Source organism: Anarhichas minor, unplaced genomic scaffold (genome assembly GCF_050575085.1).
Source record: "Anarhichas minor isolate MPS153535 unplaced genomic scaffold, ASM5057508v1 ptg000011l, whole genome shotgun sequence".
NCBI lineage: Eukaryota > Metazoa > Chordata > Actinopteri > Perciformes > Anarhichadidae > Anarhichas > Anarhichas minor.
In genome coordinates this window covers 11,545,868-11,564,471 of record NW_027466457.1, presented here as the reverse complement: position 1 = coordinate 11,564,471, position 18,604 = coordinate 11,545,868, and the positions used below count along the sequence as shown (strand labels likewise).

The window sequence follows — 18,604 nt, the reverse complement described above, 5'->3', positions numbered from 1 at the left end:
TGCAGAAAATATGAGAGAACGCTAAGTTGATGCTCATGCATGAAGATGAATCCTCCAGCAATACAAATGATTTTCAGACTAAGTATATAAAGCATATCAACGCGATGACTATAGAAAGAAATCACATGTTTTGCTACAACTCTACTGACACACATGGACGCTCTTTCACTCTTCACATTACCTTTCTGATGTGGGTGAGCGCTGATGAAGTGCTCTTAGAGTAGTTTCTCATTTTGCGTAACCTGACCCCGCAGAAGACAGCATCCACTTGCATGGTTCCTTTCCTTCCAAGTGTAGTTTGCCTTTTCTTTTTCTCCCCCTCTCTCTCTCTCTCTCTCTCTTCCCCGGTTGTACACCCCTACCCCTGCCACCGACCTCTCTCCCTTTGCATAGCCCCTGCCTGTACCTCACACACACACACACACAGTGCAGATCCAAGCACACAGGAGGTTTGAAAAGAGGCACAACGTCAGAGAGAGATCCCTCCTCCCGTCCAGCCTCTGCGCTACAAATGTTTACAGCTCTTTTCTCCACTCACGGCTCTGAAACACTCACTCATTCGGGCTCCTGTCTCTCAATGACGCCGGCCCTTCTCTCTCTCCCCTTCTCAAACTTTTCCCACCCCCCCTCCCTTCCTCCCTCCCTCCTTCTCTCTCTCCTCCCTCTCCATTTTCCATCATCACCCCCCTCTACATCCCCTCCCACCCACCTAAACCCCCCACCGCTGAACTAATCTGCAGCTGGCCGGCCGATTGGAGCCCTAGTTACCAGGGAAACAGAGTGTCCTGCTAGAAAAAAAAGAAAAAAATGGAGGAATGGAGCAGGAAGGGGCAAAGCTGAACACAAATGAATACATAAACAACAGCCTCCTCTGGGAGCAAATTAACAAAGCCCAAGGGCCACTTTTCCTCTCTCAGTGAGGGGACAACATGTTCATCTATTTCATCTCTTTATACGTGACAGTCAACAACAACAACAACTAGCCTACAAGTAGTGTAGGAGCGTATGTGCTGAATGCTGTGTGTGGTGAGGCTGAATGTTCTCACACAGAAAGAGGTTTGGCAGCGTTTGGCTCGATTACGGCTGACCTCTGCTCAGCCACAGAATACAGACTCTGGAGTTCAGCTCAGGCCCCGGGCTGAAGAGTGACTCCATGCTCCTGCAGAAAGAGAGGAGGAGAAGAAAAGTGAGCGAGAGAGCAGCAAATAAAAGGCTGGACATGCATACAGATGACCAGCGTGATTAATGATTAACCTGTTCAGCCCCACAGGCCCTCTTTGCCAAGTCCATTATTACAAAAGGTATGTTTTACGGACAGTTTTCAAAGCCAACCGTCTATATGTTGAAAATGTACTATTGTCATTTATAGAGATATGGGTATTAAAACAAGACACATTGAAATTCCCCTGGTTGCAGCGGTAACGTGACGTCTTTAATATTGTGCGATTGAATGAAGTTGGGGCAAAGAGATACTTAATGGAGATTAGAGACGGAATTATTAGTCTCCCCTAATCGAATAGTTGATCAACCGGAAATTAATCAGCACATATTTCAAGGTAATTTTTCAAGCAAAAATACTAAATATCCCAGTAATTAGTAATTATAGCTGTCAAATAAATAAAGTGGAATGAGAAGTTAAAACAATCCCTCTGGACTGAAGTGGAGAATAGCATCAAATAGATATACTACTTAAATGTACCTCAAAATTGCTCTTAAGTACGGTACTTGTGTCACACAATATTGGGTATCAGGGTTGAACCTGTAATTTAATTTTACTTTTATACAAATGCATTTATAGGGGCCTTAGCCTTCCTAAAGTGTCTCACAGCATCACCTCTGCAACTATCCTGCCGACCTCTGAGCCTAAACGCTGACCTCGCCTTTGAAATGCAAGAGAGATCTAAAAAAGCCTGGCTTGTCCATCAATAGCTGTGGGGGGGGGGGGGGGGGGGGGGAGAACAGGGTGGGGGCTGGTAACATCTGTTTGGCGTTTATCCCACCTTATTGTGTTGCCGAGTCCTCTATCAGGCCTACAGATGGGATCCTGGGAGCGCACCGAGCCCAGTGTCCAGAGGACTCACACCGTGACTGGGAACATGGCTGGCGCGAGTTCTCAGTCCTTGATGGTGCAGAGGAGGCTGATTGCAAGACCTCGGGTTTAAGCAGAGGAAATGACAATGAAATCAAACCCAGGGTGTCTGTGTTGTTTTTTTGTTCCCTGCCTCCTCCTTTCCTTTACGGCCGAGAAACAAATGTTGCCATAATTGAAGCAGCGCTTAAGTAATCTTAAGGACAGCATATCCTACCAGGAAGCACTTGTTAATGCCACTTCCATTAAGGCCCGTAGGCTGTAACTCTGCTCTGCACAATAACGTTCCAAACAGCCAGCTAGAAAATGTTGTCGTTGCATTGATCTCTTCTAACTTAAAAAGGTCCTGCAATTTTAAAGCCAACATCACACCAATCGATTAATCAAGAACATCATTGTCAATATTAATTATAATTTAATAATTTAATAATAATATTAGAATGAATATTTAAAACAACTACTTGCAGCGCTTGGACCTAGAGGTGTTGCTTTCTGTTACAGAAGCCATTTCAGTGCACATTTTTAAACTGCATCAAAACACACTAGTTTATAACTTAATAAAGTTTGTTACGTCCTTTTCTTTCTCCTGTAAAGCACTTCACTTCTGTATGAAAAGTGCTATAAAGTCTGTGTTGCTTTCTTAGTTGGTCCATGGCCCATTTTAACTGTAATTAACAATGTTTATGGTTTTTTTTTTTTTACAACTAAAATACATTTTCCACAGCAGACATTGACATGTCAAAGCAGGATAAGCTTTTTCTGACATTAATTAATGAAGGTTGTATTCCATTTAGATGAGCCAGGTCCATTACAGCCACATGCTGGCTCACTGGAAAGGCTTTGTGGAGAATTTCAGTATTAAAAGCATTATTAGTAGGATTTAATAACACCCCTGGTGGTGAGTAGAAGTGTCACAATAATAAATATGTTAGTCACAATATGTTTCCATATGGAATGTATTATGTTTACAAATATTCTCATTTATAGAGGATATTATATGTTACAGTATATTAACTCATTGAATGTATTAGATTATAGAAGTATAGTCACTGTAGGTATTAAAATACTGTAAGACTTGAGGGTCAGATAGGGATTCTGAGTGAGGTTTCACAGACATGCAGCAGCAAATGGAGGCGACCTTATCGATGGAGGATGGGGCCAGTGGGACGGTCAAATGCCAAAGCTGACCACGACGGAGAGGTGGAGCCAAGATGTTTTGCGAGGAGCCAAGATGTTTTGCTAAGGGATCGATAATGGGAGGGGACAGAATTCAAATGAAGCCAATCACTAATCGCCATGGAGGGTCATTCACACATTTTATGACAGTGTCGGACACTTTCCGACTCTCAGGGGATACAAAAGAGAATGTTTTAGGGAGTTTACCTCAGATTACTGCAGCTCTCATTTTCAGCTAACTGGCCGCGCCGGACTGTGAGGAGATGCGTGTATGTAGTCTCTGCTCTCGAGAACATTACTATTGATAGTTAATTCAGTTTTTAAGTGAATTTCGTGTAGTAAATTAAATATTGTTTTTAATTTTGAACCGGATTCAGCTCATTCTTTCTGCTGCACGTGCGCAGTAAGAAGCTCGCAGCAGAAGAGTACCTGCGGCCTGCAGGCTCCTTCATCCTTTGTTCTAACCCTAACAGCTTCCTGGGACACTTAGTGGAACAGAGCTTTTGTTCATGTTGGCTGCTCCACCTGTGCTCCTCCTGCTATAAGTCAAAATGTCTTTCTAACAAATGTCTCAATTGTTATGCTCAAGTGTGCATCCTCCTTTCATCCCTTCATTCCCTCTCTTTCCTCTGGTAGGAGAAAGCACTCAGAATAATATGTGATTTGTCTCCATCTGTAGGACACGTGGCGTCTCTGACGTTATTTGAAGAAGAAAAAAAACATTATTAGTGTAGTTGCAGTGGTAGTTAACATACCGTGAATACACACGTGGCGTCAGTTGGTTCATCTCCTCACCCAAATCACTTTAACAAACCGGTCACCATTTTTGATTTATACTTATATAAATACAGCAACACCTCAAAAAAACTAGCAAAAAGTACATGCATTAGCTTTAAAAAAGCGCACACAAGACACGACTCGTCTTGTTTAATAACCAGCTGTTAAAAGTTTGTTTTTCAGGTGAGCGTGCTCCTTTAAGAGGAAGCCACGTGATCTCAGCGGCCCTACGTCACACCCGGACGTGAAGCGACTGCCATGATGTTTTTGTTTGTATGGATGTTATTTACCTGGTCATATCTCACTCGTCGACAAGTAGGACAATAAGCAACCCAGTTCTCTCCCGTTGCAGGGAGAAGTGCAGTAACAATTTATTTTAATATGTACTATACTAACTATATAACAGTACGGTAAATAAGTAGTAGATAGCTAAGTAGTGTTGTAGCTAGTTTAATGAAGCATTAATCCAGGTCGCTTCTCTTTCTTTTACGGTGGGATCTCTTCTGTAAACTCGTGAAATGTTGATGTGCAGACCGCAGATTATTCCGAATTTGGAGTAATGCTTTACTGATGATTTTGTTTCGTGAAACAAGACATCCACATGGACACAGTCACCTCCTGGACTGAGCTAACTGCGATTCTACACGATGGCCACCTTTGGAGCAAGAGCAGTCCTCCTCAGCCTGCGGTGCACCATCCGGAGAGCAGGCTCCTTTACCAGAACCGGGCTCGCGCACAGCTCCATGGCATGTTTTGTTACAAGAGGGCGGATCTTAACCCAGATACCCAAGGTCACGTTGCTTTGTTGGGGTGCAGTCAATGCATCATCCTGTGCAGCCTCATGCCAGGAAGCAACTCTTCCACGTCTAACCGCTGACAAAAAGTCTCTAGCCAAAGTCCAAGTGCACAAAGTGGTGTTTCTTCTCCGCCTCGGCCTTCGTGCATTGGTGCTGCTCCTCAAATTTGGCCCCCTGCTCCTTCTGTCCCCCTTGGCCCTGGTGTCCACCCGCTTGGCGTCTCTCTGGCTGGAGGCTCTGCTGTGGGTGACTGAAACATCTGGGCCCACTTTCATCAAGCTGGGTCAGTGGGCCAGCACCAGGCGGGACATCTTCTCCCTGGAGTTCTGTGAGCGCTTCTCCAAGCTCCATGTGAAGGTGCGCCCGCACTCCTGGGCCCACACCAAGCAGTGTCTCCGGAGGGCCTTCGGAGAAGGCTGGAGGAAGGTTTTGAGGTTTGACAGCAAAGAGCCAGTGGGTTCGGGATGCGTGGCTCAGGTGTACAAAGGCTGGGCGAAGGCGGACCAGGTGGAGGACCCGGCCTTCCAGTCTCTGGTGGAGGAGATGGAGAAGGAAGACTTGCTAGAAGCCTGGGAGATCCCTGGTCTGGGAGGAGTGGCCAGGTCCCTGTGGCGGCTCTGGAGGGGGGGTAAGGAGGAGGAGGAGGACTTTGGGGAGAGAAGTCACCCAGAAGGGATGTGCAGTGCAGAGAAGGAGCATCTGATACCTGTGGCTATCAAGGTGTGTGTCACAAAATAGCCTCACTTGAGTATATTTTGCACTTTGTAAGCCGGTCAGCGGATGTTCGTGAATTTGTTTCCGGTGTCTTCCAGGTGGTCCATCCAGGCATCAGGAAGCAGGTGGAAATCGACCTACTGCTGATGAAAGCGGGGAGCTGGCTCCTGCAATGCCTGCCCGGACTCAAGTGGCTCAGTCTGTGTGAGATAGTAGACGAGTTTGAGAAGCTCATGATCAAACAGGTGGGAATATTCAGACCCCCAACATTTAGAATATCACACAACTTAAGCCGTTTGACGTTGTGCATAAATATATGTATAAATAACCTCGTAGAAAGGATCTTTTTCAGCGATCTGACTGAACTTTTATTTCAGATTGATCTCCGTTTTGAGGCCAAGAACATCGAGCGTTTCCATGAAAATTTCCGCAATGTGGATTACGTCAAGTTCCCAACCGCTTTACGACCTTTTGTCACCAGGACCATTTTAGTGGAAACTTTTGAGGTGAGTACAGAAGGATTTAAAACACAGACTGAGTCACTGAGTGATAGATTGAGCTCGAAATGTACAGTACAAGCAAGTCACACATATCAGAATATATCAAAATGCACACTTCTATAACCAATGAACTATTGTCGTCTTTAACAGACTCCACCTATGTGACACAATGTCTGTGAATTCCAGGCATGAATGAGACCAACATTCAGTTTATATGCAACCTTCTTCCATCAGGAGAGTGAGCCCGTATCCAACTACCTGAGCGCCGAGGTTCCTCTGGAGGTGAAGCAGAAAATAGCCCGGATGGGAATGGAGACCATGCTGAAGATGGTGAGATACGTCACCTGCTGGATATCGGTTGCATCCGATTGATTGTTACCATTACTGTTCATTTTATAATGTGTTAAAAGTTTATATGTGAGATTATATGTATCCGTTGTTTGTCACCATTTGCATTCCAGGTGTTTGTGGACAACTTTGTTCACGGAGATCTCCACCCCGGGAATATTCTGGTCCACACTTGTGGGCCTCTTCCCGGCTCCGCTGACGGTGCTGGTACATCGGGGGACGCCCACGGTAAGACCACCCTCACTGACTTGTGGGACACGGTGGTGGTCAGCTTCAGGCCAGACAGGTGTCCTCTCCAGCTGGTGCTGTTGGACGCCGGCATCGTAACCCAGCTCAGCGACTACGATCTCGCCAACCTCAAGGCCGTCTTCACAGCTGTGGTGCTGCATCAGGTAAGTGATCCCGATGGAGTCACCTGGCCGTTTACTTTCTTGACTCGCATCACTTTAAAGAAATATAGCAGAACGTATTTTAAAACATGTTTGACACATTTCTAAATCTTAATCTATTCCTCGGCAAATCCAATCAGCCGTTAACTTATTATAAAAGCTTCTTAGATAGAAGAAATGACAAAAAAGAAAGGAATGTAATCTGTAAGTCAAAGAAAAACCTCCAGGATCTTTTGATCTGCTTTCTTCAGGGTGAGCGAGTGGCGGAGTTGCTCCTGAATCACGCTCGGGCCAACGAATGCCACGACGTGCCGCAGTTTAAGAAGGAGGTGGCCCAGCTGGTGGACAACGCCCTCAGCAACACCCTCTCTCTGGGAAAGGTACCAGCCTCAATCTGTGCTCTCTGATCTGCGTTTCTGATGCAGCCTGCCAATGATGGCCATGATTATTATGTTACCGTATTCATTCATTCAATTATTATGTGAGAACATTAGGAAAGAAATTCAATTTTTTGCTGCCATTCTGCAAATTAAATAGATTTGACTCTGCGTGATTCTCATTCTGTAAGCGGTTACTTTTGCTTTGCAAAGGCCCAGAAAACGTTCTGGTGACGTATACATACATAGTTAATAGATGTTGGTTGGTCATGGCGGTCACAGTCACTGATTACTAGAAACGTTGTTTTTTTTTGCATTTCTAGTTCCAAGTGGGTGAATTGCTCTCCAGAGTTTTTGGTCTACTCATCAAACACAAGGTAAAACATCAGGAGGTTGCATACGTTACGTTGAACATCTGGTTCAGAACTCTTCTCTCTTTAAGTGACATTACGACCGGTAACAACTCTGACTGACTCTCCCTCCTAATGAGGTTTTCTCAAGTAAAAGGTTTTGGGTTTTTCTTTTGCGGTTAACTTGTCAGTGTCAAGTTTTTCTTGCAGTCCTTTTGAGCTTTAGCTTGAAGAAATGTAGAATCACTAAAATCATATTAAAAGATCTTAAAAGCCACAGAAACAACCGTGATGTGATAACTCTGTTGCTGACCTATGAACCTTGATGTTAATTTTTTTCTTTTTTCTAGGTGAAGCTGGAAAGTAATTTTGCCTCCGTTGTGTTCGCCATCATGGTGCTGGAGGGTCTCGGCAGGTCACTGGATCCCAACTTGGACATCCTGGATTTGGTGAAACCCCTGCTGCTAAAGAACGGCGCTTCACTGCTCTGACACAAACGTACATATAACACACAGACAGAGCTCGAGCACAGTGAACCCCACACACACACACACACACAGCTCGAGCACAGTGAACCACACACACACCTGTAAGTACACAGATGCATACTGTATACATGTAGTGAATTGTTAGATAAGGCACATGTGTATACTGTATCCTCCTAATGCTGTGATGATGGGTTGTGTTCAAGCGTACAACATACTGTGGATCACAGATCACTTTCTCATCGCTACATTTTAGCAGTGACCTCATTAAGTTTTACGCTTTCATCACTACCACTCTTGAGTTTTATTTTTGTGTACTATTTTGAAGTCGTAACATTTTACCCACAGGAAAATGAAAAGCTTCCAGGCCTCTCTAGCTAATGAATTAGAGTGTGTGCGCTTTACGTGAGGCATCACTTGTTTATTGAGTGCTAATGGACACATTAGCAGACACACAGAATGCATCAGAGGGCATTTGTAATGATCTAAAATATATAAGAAAATCCCGAGTTGATACTCCGAAGCATGTTTTATTTTTTTAATGAGCAGTATTGATCTCAGGATGTCTTTTATCACCTCATCTTTTAGTGGACCTTAGATGATGTTGTCTAATAGGCCATGTTTGCTTTTAGTGTGAATCACAATGTACTGTAGCATTGACCAAGTGACGCCTTTGGCTAATTGTACTCACGACTGACCCGTGTATTTTAACCTTCCATTAAAATAGTGGAAACACATGGTGTATTTTTAAAAGAAGAGAGTCTGTGCCAATTATTTCTTTCTTGTGTTGCCTTTAGTGAGCGGTTTGTACGTTTGCTCACCCTTTTTAGTGAGGTTGACTGATGCAGCTTCAAAGCAGAACATTCACAACGTGATCCATTTATTTACAATTTTATTAAATCTGTCAATGAAAAACACAGACAAGAGACGCGATTCTGTCAATGTCATCAGGAAGAACAGTCGGCATGGCTGAACGAGTGAGATCAGGAGGTTTGGGTGCAAAAAAAAACAAAAAACTCATCACGTACCCTTTATTGCAAAACTGTAGATCTTTTTTTTTTATTTTTTTTATCGCCATCAAGAGCCCAGACAGAGCAGCACGGTTCAAGTAAGGAAAGAGGGGAGAGGTGACACCTGTGTAAAAAAAAATCTTTCAATAATAATAATGACGAAAGAAATAAAAACATCTCTAAAAGACAAACACAATCACCTCAGTATAAGACGAGATTCTGTCACGGTCACAACAACCAGAGAAAAGTTGTTTTCTTTTTTTTTTTCCTCTTTTTTTTAATGAATTAAATAGTTTTTAAAAATATCTCACCATTTACTTATAGTTATCTTTTTTCATTTATTGCGAAAAATAGGCAACTGGACTAATTGTGATGATGCAAGTTTTTGTGTGTGTGTGTGTGTGTGTGTGTGTGTGTGTGTGTGTGAAAGAGAGACAGAGAAATAGAGATTAAGTGGAGAGAGATATAGTGGAACGTCTTGGAGCGTTGGCACTGAGAGCGGCAGCAGTGTATGGCAACGCAGTACGCTCATTCAGCCACCGGGTGGCACAGTTCAGTCTGAACATTCCTCCAGGGTATCAGAGGACATCAAAATATGCCAACAACAGCCTCTGTTTTTTGTTTTGGAATGATGCTTGAATGTTGAAACTTTGTCCACGGTCGCTTTTCTGCGTTGCAAGATCTCAGTTGTATGTACAAAGGTTTCAAATCCCTGAAGGACATCTACAAAGACAAGTGCAAGCTCCACGTGACCGTTCCCCTTTTCTGGAGTAGCTCGGGGATCGAAGGGCTCCTCTATAGGGGGGGAATAGTACAGGAATAAAAGTCAGGAATGGTGGCAGAGGACCAAGATTTAGGAATGTCAAAAGAGGTTGTAACATATTTACCAAAATATCCTGACACAATTCTTTCTAACAGAATGTCCAAGAGAGGTGATGAAAGAAGGAAAGGAACCAGCGAAATGCACAAATAAGATATCGCAACCATCGTCCATTTGTCATATCCGTTCATGCTGATCCATCAGTCTCCCCATGCATTTAAAAAACGGTCTCTAACGACCAAGCGTTCCTCCTCCGTGTTGAATTGATTGTATTTTTGTTTCTGTTTTTTTTTTGCTCATCCCGCACTTTTTCTGTCCGTCTTTGTCAGAGTGGCAACTGTCAGTGTGGTGCCCCCTGGAGGACTGGCTGCCCTCCAGTTCTCTGAGGTGGCCCAGCAGGAGCATGCAGCTCAATTAGGGGGGGGGCAAACAGTGAGGAGGGGCTTTTGGGGTTTGGATTTTTTTGGAAGAAATCAGGGGTGTAAACTTTTAGTCCGATGTGGGTGCTCTCTTCCATAGAAGGGTGAGGGAGGCAAGGATGGGGCAACAGGGCTGGAGAGAGAGGACGAGGGTCTATGTAGGCAGATCTGGAGCACTGGCACATGCGCTCGTTATCCCTCTAAAAAAAAACCACACAAAAACATTGTCTGTCTTTGAGGCCCTGGCTGTGTAAAGGTCATGGCAGATGGAGCTCCTCGTTGGCTTTTCTTTCACGTCGTTGAAAAGATCAGCAGCTGTCAGTGGTCCATGACTGGATCCAGACACGGTAAAACTGAGGATTCGGGTGGTGGGAGGGGGGTGGGGGTTAGATGGAAGGGACTGGCTGACATCTTGACGGCAGAAGAAAGCACGTCTCTCTTTCAGACAGAGCCTGACTTCTCCCTTGTTTTACGTGAGCAGCATCCATCTTCAAATGATCTTTTTTGGGGAGATGTTTCGGATCTCCATAAGCTCGTCTTTATATTCCTTATGGGAAAAGAAGCCTACTCAGATAAGCATGTAATGGATGCGAGGGATAGGGCAGGAAAGAATACGTCTGAATCATCTACTCTGACTGTTTGTCTCCAGCTTCTCTCCATGCTGTTGTTCCACAGGATGCCTTCCACCTGGGAGGGGAGGGGAGGGGGGGGGGGGGGGGGGGGGTGTGTGTGTTTGGGCTAACTGTTGGGGGACAACGGGAGGAGGGCGCCTCATCGGAGATCGTGGCTACGAGTTGAGCCAAGGGTGGTTGAGGCATTCGCCCGCCGACGCCCTCTTCTCGGGCACCATCTCCAGCATGGGCAGAAGGAAGTGCGTGAAGTGGCCGGCGTCTTCATGCGCCCAGCCGTACTTCTCCACCAGCACGTTAAACAGCGACCACGGCTTCAGCTTGGTGATGTGCCGAAGCTCTCCTGCAGGGGGGGGGGGGGGGGGGGGGGGGGGGATAAGGAGCAGAGTCAATGATTGCAGGAGGATGTGGGGAGAACAGAGAGGGGCTTAGATTAGAGGGTTGGTTCACCCAAATTAGGAAAAACACAATAAGACTGGTGGTATTCTTGTTTTCCTTTTTTTTTTTTACTTGTTTTCAACAACAAAAAACTACCAAACCCAAAGATGAATTGATCCTGTAAGTAGCCAAAGCCTGATATTACTGTGGCTTGTTATGTGTCAATTCCACATTGGCTATCTGCTGTTGTAGACAGAAAATAGTCCAACAAATGAACAGCTGGTGACCTAAAGAAACTGTACCACGTGTTAGTGACTCATTCTTAAATATTTACATCATCAGTAGGAAGAAATGGACTCCTGGCTGAGTGCCACAGAAGGAGTAGGAATGTCAGAAAGGATTGAGAGGCAAACTAACGAATTGTTGCTTTTGTTTACATCATGGAATTTGTTGAAATAAGAAAAATATAGAATACTTATACTTATTCAACACTAGTCATATTTAGCCATGCAGATAGATTTAATGTATTGGTATGTTGCTCACAGCATTGAATTTAAAGAAATTCAAATCTTTATTTAAACCAGCTAATTTACTATCACGTAAGAACATGATCTAAAATACAACAGATCCTTTTTTTTTGGTATCAATTCTCAAAACATGATTTGGTATCAGTAGTATCTATACTTTAGGAATCAATGAATCCGGCTACTCTAGAGTAACCACGCCCACGTTTTTAAAAGAAAAGATTGCTGTTGAATTACATAATGTTTTTCAATGTTTTGTGCACACACACACAACTATCTTTGCATGGCTAGATTCCCAAAGAGGTAAGTAGATTTTGATTTGGTTATTTGGGTGAACTGACTCTGTAATCTGATGCCACAGCAGGCCACCATTCTGCAGGCTTCAGCCAAACAGCATCTCACTGATTAGTTCAGCCTCTCTGTTTGAACGTGTGCTACTCAGTGAGGCGCTGCACCGACGGAGGGAAAACCTGTAGAGTTCTTGGCTGCCAACCACGAGAACGGAGGGCGAGAGGTGGAAGAGAGAGAGACGGAGAAGTGACGATGTAATGGAAACAGACGTGGAGAGGAAGGTGTTTATTATCAAAGAGCGGAGGAAAATCATCGGCTGCCAGCACAAGACTGACGTAGAGGAGAAGGAAAGTATGAGAGGATGATTAATGATGGAGGCGATCAAGACCGAGGGTCCAGTTTAAACCATGGCTGCCATGGTAACCTCTCCTTTCTATACACTGATTGGAGAACTGGGAGGAAAGGAAGCCATCACGACTTCCCTTATATTGTATTGATCCAGGCACAGTGTTGAAAATGTATTTATTCATTTTTTGAGTGAATGGAGACAATGCTTGTCAGAAATGACTGTATGTTTATAATGTTTAGATCTGTTTTCTTATACGAGTACGTATGTTTCAATTGTTCTGTCTCCAATCAATGTATCTACTGACTACTCCACCCAAGTTCAATACGGATCGGTGTGCGTGAAGGAAACAAGGTAACGAAGCCGCTCGATGGCAGCGCACGGCCGATGGCAGCGTGGCAGACGGGAGAAGCCCAGAGAGACAGAGCGGGAAAGTCAGACCAGATTAACGGAGCGCCATGGGATGAAAGGGAGAACATTGAGACATCGAGTGCAGGCTCAGACCTCAGATAGAGACAATATCAAAGGCGGAATATTCAGGTCTCATGGCACATTATGAAGAATATATGAGCAGAAAGGGAAGGAGAATAAATGAGAGAGTGCACGGGGTTATCAGCTGTACCAAACACAGATCCACACACTTACCGGGGGCTCACAGATGAGCAGCATCAGAAAAGGGGGTATATAAGACCTCAGCTGCAGTGAGGTAAAGCCTAGCTGTATGTAGGACTTTACTATAGTTCATTCTAATATTGCTTTTGTAATGTTAATGTCAGGGTAGACTACTTCTTCTTTAAAGTGTGGAGGCTTTTGCTCAACAAAAAAATATTCATTCTAAGTTAAATTATACAGTGAATAGTGAGGAATTCATTTTTAGGTTGATTTGTTTCTTTTCACAAAATGTAACTGCTGATAAGAAGGCAAAATATCTGACTGTCTTTTGTTGCTGTGCTGAAGTCAATATAAAGATAATATATTTGCAGATTATTTAGAAAATGAACTTCTGATTGCAGTGAATTAATTTGACCATTCTGCTGTATTCCAGCACCAGATGATAAAGGCAATCACAGCAGTAGTATCTGACGAATTTAAATGTAAGTTACGAATACAGATGGGCGATAAAGCTGAAATCATCATCACAATATTAAGAATATTTTTCCAATAAAAAAATTGAAAAAAACAAAATAAATATTTAAATTGATATTCAAATCAACTAACTGTGTACCACTGTACAGTATTTTTGTTTGTCACTTTTTTAAGAGCATGTTTTTGTGATTAGCTCAATTTTACTTTATTTATTCATGTGTTTTTATTTATTGTGTGTTTTTGGCAGCAGTTCCTTCAATCCAAGAAAATGTTGTTTTACGGGAGACAAAAAAGTAACATAAACCTGAATGCCTGAAACTCAAATACAATGTGATCAATAAACTAATAAGAACTCAATCTCAAGACCTCTATGCGGTTCCTGCTATACGACAGCGACCCTCCACCTAACCGACTGAGTTGTTTACCTTTCTTGGAGAAAAACTCTCGGCTGTACTTCCCGGCAGCGAACACTTTGCGTGGGACCTTCCCAAGGAGCTCCATGATCAGAGCGATGTGGTCTGCCCACCACCACATACATCACAGAGGGAACAGGCACGGTTCATCATTACAGCATGCACACACACACATCAACACGATCGGCTGCATGGGACTGACACACACTGCATGCCCTGGGGCACTGCATGGACACACCGCTACTTTAACACCTTGACGTGGTGAGGATTTTATAAGATTGTTCTCACTGTTTTAACTCACAATTTCTGCATAATGCTTCCAATTATTACTAAAATCAAATCCAAAGCAACAGGAACTTCCAAGTGTATGTAGCGACTGTTTTCTAGTGTCCATATCTGTCCGTTTTAGACATCTGTGTGTCCCAGTCCCACCAGCTCTCTGGCCAGCGCTACCTCTTCGGTTGAAGAACTCCCGGGAATATTTTCCGGAGAGTGCAAAGTGCCTCGGAATACAGCCCAGCAGCTCTATGATGTGGGCTATATGGTCTATGGAGGAGAGAGGGAGGTGGGAGGGAGGGATGGAGGGAGGAGAGGGGGAAGGAAAAAAGGCAGAGGAATGAGGGGGAAATAAGAAGGAGATGACAAAGAGAGAAAGGGCAACGACAAGGAAGGGGGAACTTAAATGAAAGAGAGGGAGAGATGAAAGTAAAATGTAAAGGAAGGAGGGGGGGGTTGTGGGTAGGAAAATAAAAAACAGGGACAGGAAGTGACAGGTAGAAGAGATGACAGAAGGGTCGGGGAGGAATAAAAAGAGACAGTCACAGACAGTAAAGGAGAGAAACCTGTGTTAGTGAGCTGTGCCTCCACAGCAGAGGTGACGAAATGAAGTGATAAGCCTTAGAATAAAGTCACATGCATTCAGGTTCAGAATTGAATGAACTGGAAGCCGAAGCTAGATTTCAAGTTTGGCCTCAATGGATGGAGTCCGGAAGGTGTAAATCAGTACGTGATGATAAAACTGACACTAGCTTATTGCCTGTGCAAAACATGCAAAATGAGGTTAACCGTGTGCCACATGCAATAAGAACAATAACACAATGAGCTGGTCAAAGATCACAAGGAGATGAAGAGACTGAGGTGCAAATAAAGGGGCTGTATTGCTTGATAGAGTAACATGTGACCCAGATATAGATGCACATATACTCACAGGATACAGTAACTGGCTAATGTTGCTCTCATGCTTCAGTTACTAACTGTCACCGTTTTACAGTTTCTTGGAAACGGATCTGTTTATGCTGCAAAGGTCTGGAGTCTAGACATTAAGCACAATGACAGGAGTTGTGTGAGCTGCAGTGGGGTGAAGATGAGTGGAGGCATAGCAGCAGAATAAGAGGACAGGATTTACAGTTGACAGTGGATAGGGGGATTTGGGGAGAGGGATGGCTATAGTTTGAACTAAGCTCACTGTGGCCATTTTTTGATCAATTTACAATACAACTTTGATCCATCACAGTTTGTGTCCATTGTCTGATGCATAGTTAGAAACAATAGCCCCTCATTAGATGGCATGCTTATTAAACATGCTTAAATCTCTGCATACTGTACAATCAACAATGTCAAATCCTGGTGTTTAAGAGGGAAATGTTGCAACACAAAATCTGTACTCAGCGTCTGCACTGCAAGTGTTTTTCTAAACCTAATTAATAAAAGTAGGGTTGTAACGGTGTGAGATTTTCACGATATGATAACATTCTCAGGAAGTGGTATTACACGCTTATTATTACTATTATTATATTATATTATATAATGACCTTAAAAGGAATGACAACAGATTGAAAAATAAAAAAACATAATGACAAACTATAACAACTTATATAACTGAAGCATGATAGTTTGCATGTTTGCAGCACTATAGCATGTTAAACGTACTACTAAATGAAAAATATCATACGTTTTTTAAATAATCTTCTATGATTATTAACGATTTACACATGCTGAAGGTGCCAGACTGCTCCTGTCTGTACCTTAAACTCATACATACTCTCACTTATGTCAGTTTTTTCAATATCATAGATAAGCAAATGTACACGGTATGATAACCTTTAATTTGAATAGTGTGGTATAGCGTTACAACCCTAACTAAAAGTTAAGTGCATCGCTGCGTGTTAAGAGCAGCAATGCATCTGAACAATGGAGGTATTCTGTAAATTAAATTGAGGTTAAATAATGTACAGACACTAATATTCATATGAAAATACATTAAACTGATTACATTTTTTTAATTAGAACAGTTCATAAGACAATTAAGACACTTTGCTTTTGCATTACTGTGCTACATTGAACATCTTCCCTCACCAGAAGCTGGTTTTCATCTTCAAGTCAATATCTAGAACATATTGTAGATGAAGTTTACAGTCCTGAGATACAATATTCAGCCATGATTCCCCTGTGGAATACTTTCACGACATGACAAGTTTTCTGTTTCTATTTTTGGAAATTACATCTTTTGTGTGTGTATGTCATAAAGATCTAAATACTCACCCTCATCACGGGAGTAGTCCTCTCCAGAGTGGGGCTCAAACAAGTAATCTCCAGTAGCAAGCTCAAAAGCCTGCAAGGGACCAAATACAGTATACGGTCCTTGAGTCTATACTCATTGTATATACTGTATGTGTGTGTGTGTGTGTGTGTGTGTGTGATTTAAAAGTTAGTATCCATGTGTGGATTGTACAGTGTACATGTTTGTGTCCTCACCATGCAGGCAGTACTCCAGATGTCTGCAGGGGTGCTGTAACCAGCTCCTATCAGGACTTCAATGGAGCGGTACTGTCTCGTCTGGATGTCCTCTGTAAAGTGCTTGTGCTGTATCCATGCGAGGAGAGGAGAGGAGAGGAGAGGAGAGGAGAGGAGAGGAGAGGAGAGGAGAGGCGAGGAGAGGAGAGGAGAGGAGAGGCGAGGAGAGGAGAGGAGAAAAAGCATTACCAACAATGACTCTATTCGCCCGCTAGTGTCTTGTTAACCTATGGCACCCACCTTATTACTTAAATGAATCTGGATGAAATTTAAATGAAATTAATGATGTCACCATGATGTCTCATTTTGCCATATATAGCCCTCATTTTTTCCCTGTTTTTTTTTTGCCAGAGAAAGATCTGTAGTTAATCGAAATGTTTAGAAGAAAATTAAAGGGAGCTGTGATTCCAGTTTGTGTGTACCTTTTGGATTGCAATTTCATTGGTTAATAACTCACCAGAAAAACTCCAGAGAGAGGGTAAACCAGATCCTCTGACAAAACCAAATAAAAAGGTTTATGCAAAACATGGAAAACCTCAATCACAAACTGCTAGAACCAAAGAGAGTGCTGCAGGAGCGAGTCCTATTAGTTTGTTAATTAGTTAGCAGTTTTGCTAACTAATGCCTGAATATAAGGTCTGTGATTGAATGTTTTGTTCTGCGATATAAAATAGGTAATTAAATACCCCTCTCATGAACTTTAAAACTGGCGGTTACTAACAAGTGGCTAAATAAGACGACAAAACATCACCACATCGACTAGTCCGCCTTCACGGCCTCTTGTGTTTACTCACTCATGCGACCGTGGTGTCGTTCGTTTATAGCCTAACGTTAGCTTTTTACTCCTGCCGATTGTTTTCACGATTCAAAAATCTTAAAAATTGTGTTCATTTGTGAAGATTATCTTTAGAACTTGTGTTTGCCACAGAGTTTATTTTCTGCGGAAAAATCTCTTTGGCTTCTTGTCGAGGGAACCAGTGCGATGCCTACAAAAGAAATCATCATACATCATCCCTGCATCAATCTATATGTCCGACTGGATTTAGTGTTGGATGTTGATGACCATTTAACCCTGTGCTGCTGCATGTAAAAAGACTTCAAACTCAAAAGGATATTTTCGAATCAAATAATGTATACTGTGTCTTACCACCCAGCAGGCATTTCCAAGATCAGCGATTTTAACTCGAATAGACTCGGAGTTGCGCGGGTCGAGTGGGTTGATCAGGAGATCTGCAGCTCTGGCCCTGACTGGGAAGGGATGAAGTGGGAAAGAACATCGTTAACACATACAGTACGTAGACTTGAGAAGAGTTTATACACTGTAATGTACTAACAGACATTTATCATAGACCAGGGGCTCACAAGGAATCCATTGCTAACTCCTGATGACCTATTTAGAGTGTTGTTTCACTGGCTTTGTGCTGTTTGCACTTGTGCACACATTTTGGTTTAAAATCCTTATTAAGCCCCAGAGATGTGATCGTAGAAGTGACCTTAGAGCATGAAAGTTAGAGTCGAAGTTAATGATAATAAAATGGCCGCTGTGGGTGGACGAGTAATGGTGTTGGTGAGTCATTAATAATACCCAGAGGTAGATATGTGGACACTAAAACGTAATAATGAGCAACTGGATTATCTTCCCAGGCAGCTACAACGTTAAACATTTAAATAATCACATGAATAAATGATGTAAAATATATTAACGAACCAATTAATTGTGTAATCTTTAAAGAAATTATTTACATTCAATCCTTAGTATGAGTCATTTCATCATTATTAGTATCTTTCTCCAGTTTTATTTTTATTTCAATATTGTATATTTTGGTTTTAGTGTAAGGACTTGAATGAGCCTACGTGTACGGATAAGGAGTTGAGGTGTCATTCAAGTGTCTC

General features: G+C 42.8%; 3 protein-coding genes across 5 annotated transcripts in view; 1 reads left to right on the top strand and 2 right to left on the bottom strand.

Moving 5' to 3' along the window:
* The window catches only part of LOC142947688 (DENN domain-containing protein 2A), a 34,889-nt gene extending 33,915 nt beyond the window's left edge, over nucleotides 1-974 (bottom strand). The window contains exon 1 of the mRNA XM_076089442.1: nucleotides 182-974. The gene's annotated coding sequence lies outside the window, so the exon portion shown is untranslated. The remainder of the gene's footprint in view (nucleotides 1-181) is intronic.
* A 3,313-nt stretch (nucleotides 975-4,287) lies between these two features.
* On the top strand, nucleotides 4,288-8,758 carry adck2 (aarF domain containing kinase 2). The gene is made up of 8 exons (XM_076089441.1): nucleotides 4,288-5,559; nucleotides 5,652-5,798; nucleotides 5,931-6,059; nucleotides 6,288-6,383; nucleotides 6,515-6,793; nucleotides 7,042-7,170; nucleotides 7,491-7,544; nucleotides 7,868-8,758. The coding sequence occupies exons 1-8, from the start codon at nucleotides 4,690-4,692 to the stop codon at nucleotides 8,006-8,008; spliced, it is 1,845 nt and encodes a 614-aa protein (XP_075945556.1). The 5' UTR covers nucleotides 4,288-4,689; the 3' UTR covers nucleotides 8,009-8,758.
* A 1,879-nt stretch (nucleotides 8,759-10,637) lies between these two features.
* srpk2 (SRSF protein kinase 2) overlaps nucleotides 10,638-18,604 on the bottom strand; it is a 58,975-nt gene continuing 51,008 nt past the window's right edge. For 2 of the 3 annotated variants that reach the window (XM_076089437.1, XM_076089438.1), the window contains 6 exons: nucleotides 17,859-17,959; nucleotides 16,673-16,780; nucleotides 16,460-16,529; nucleotides 14,372-14,464; nucleotides 13,931-14,023; nucleotides 10,638-11,223 (listed from right to left, as the gene is read on the bottom strand). In XM_076089437.1, coding sequence (XP_075945552.1) covers nucleotides 11,039-11,223; nucleotides 13,931-14,023; nucleotides 14,372-14,464; nucleotides 16,460-16,529; nucleotides 16,673-16,780; nucleotides 17,859-17,959 — 650 coding nt within the window. In that variant the 3' untranslated portion in view covers nucleotides 10,638-11,038. The remainder of the gene's footprint in view (nucleotides 11,224-13,930; nucleotides 14,024-14,371; nucleotides 14,465-16,459; nucleotides 16,530-16,672; nucleotides 16,781-17,858; nucleotides 17,960-18,604) is intronic. The other variant, XM_076089440.1, reaches the window with a different exon arrangement.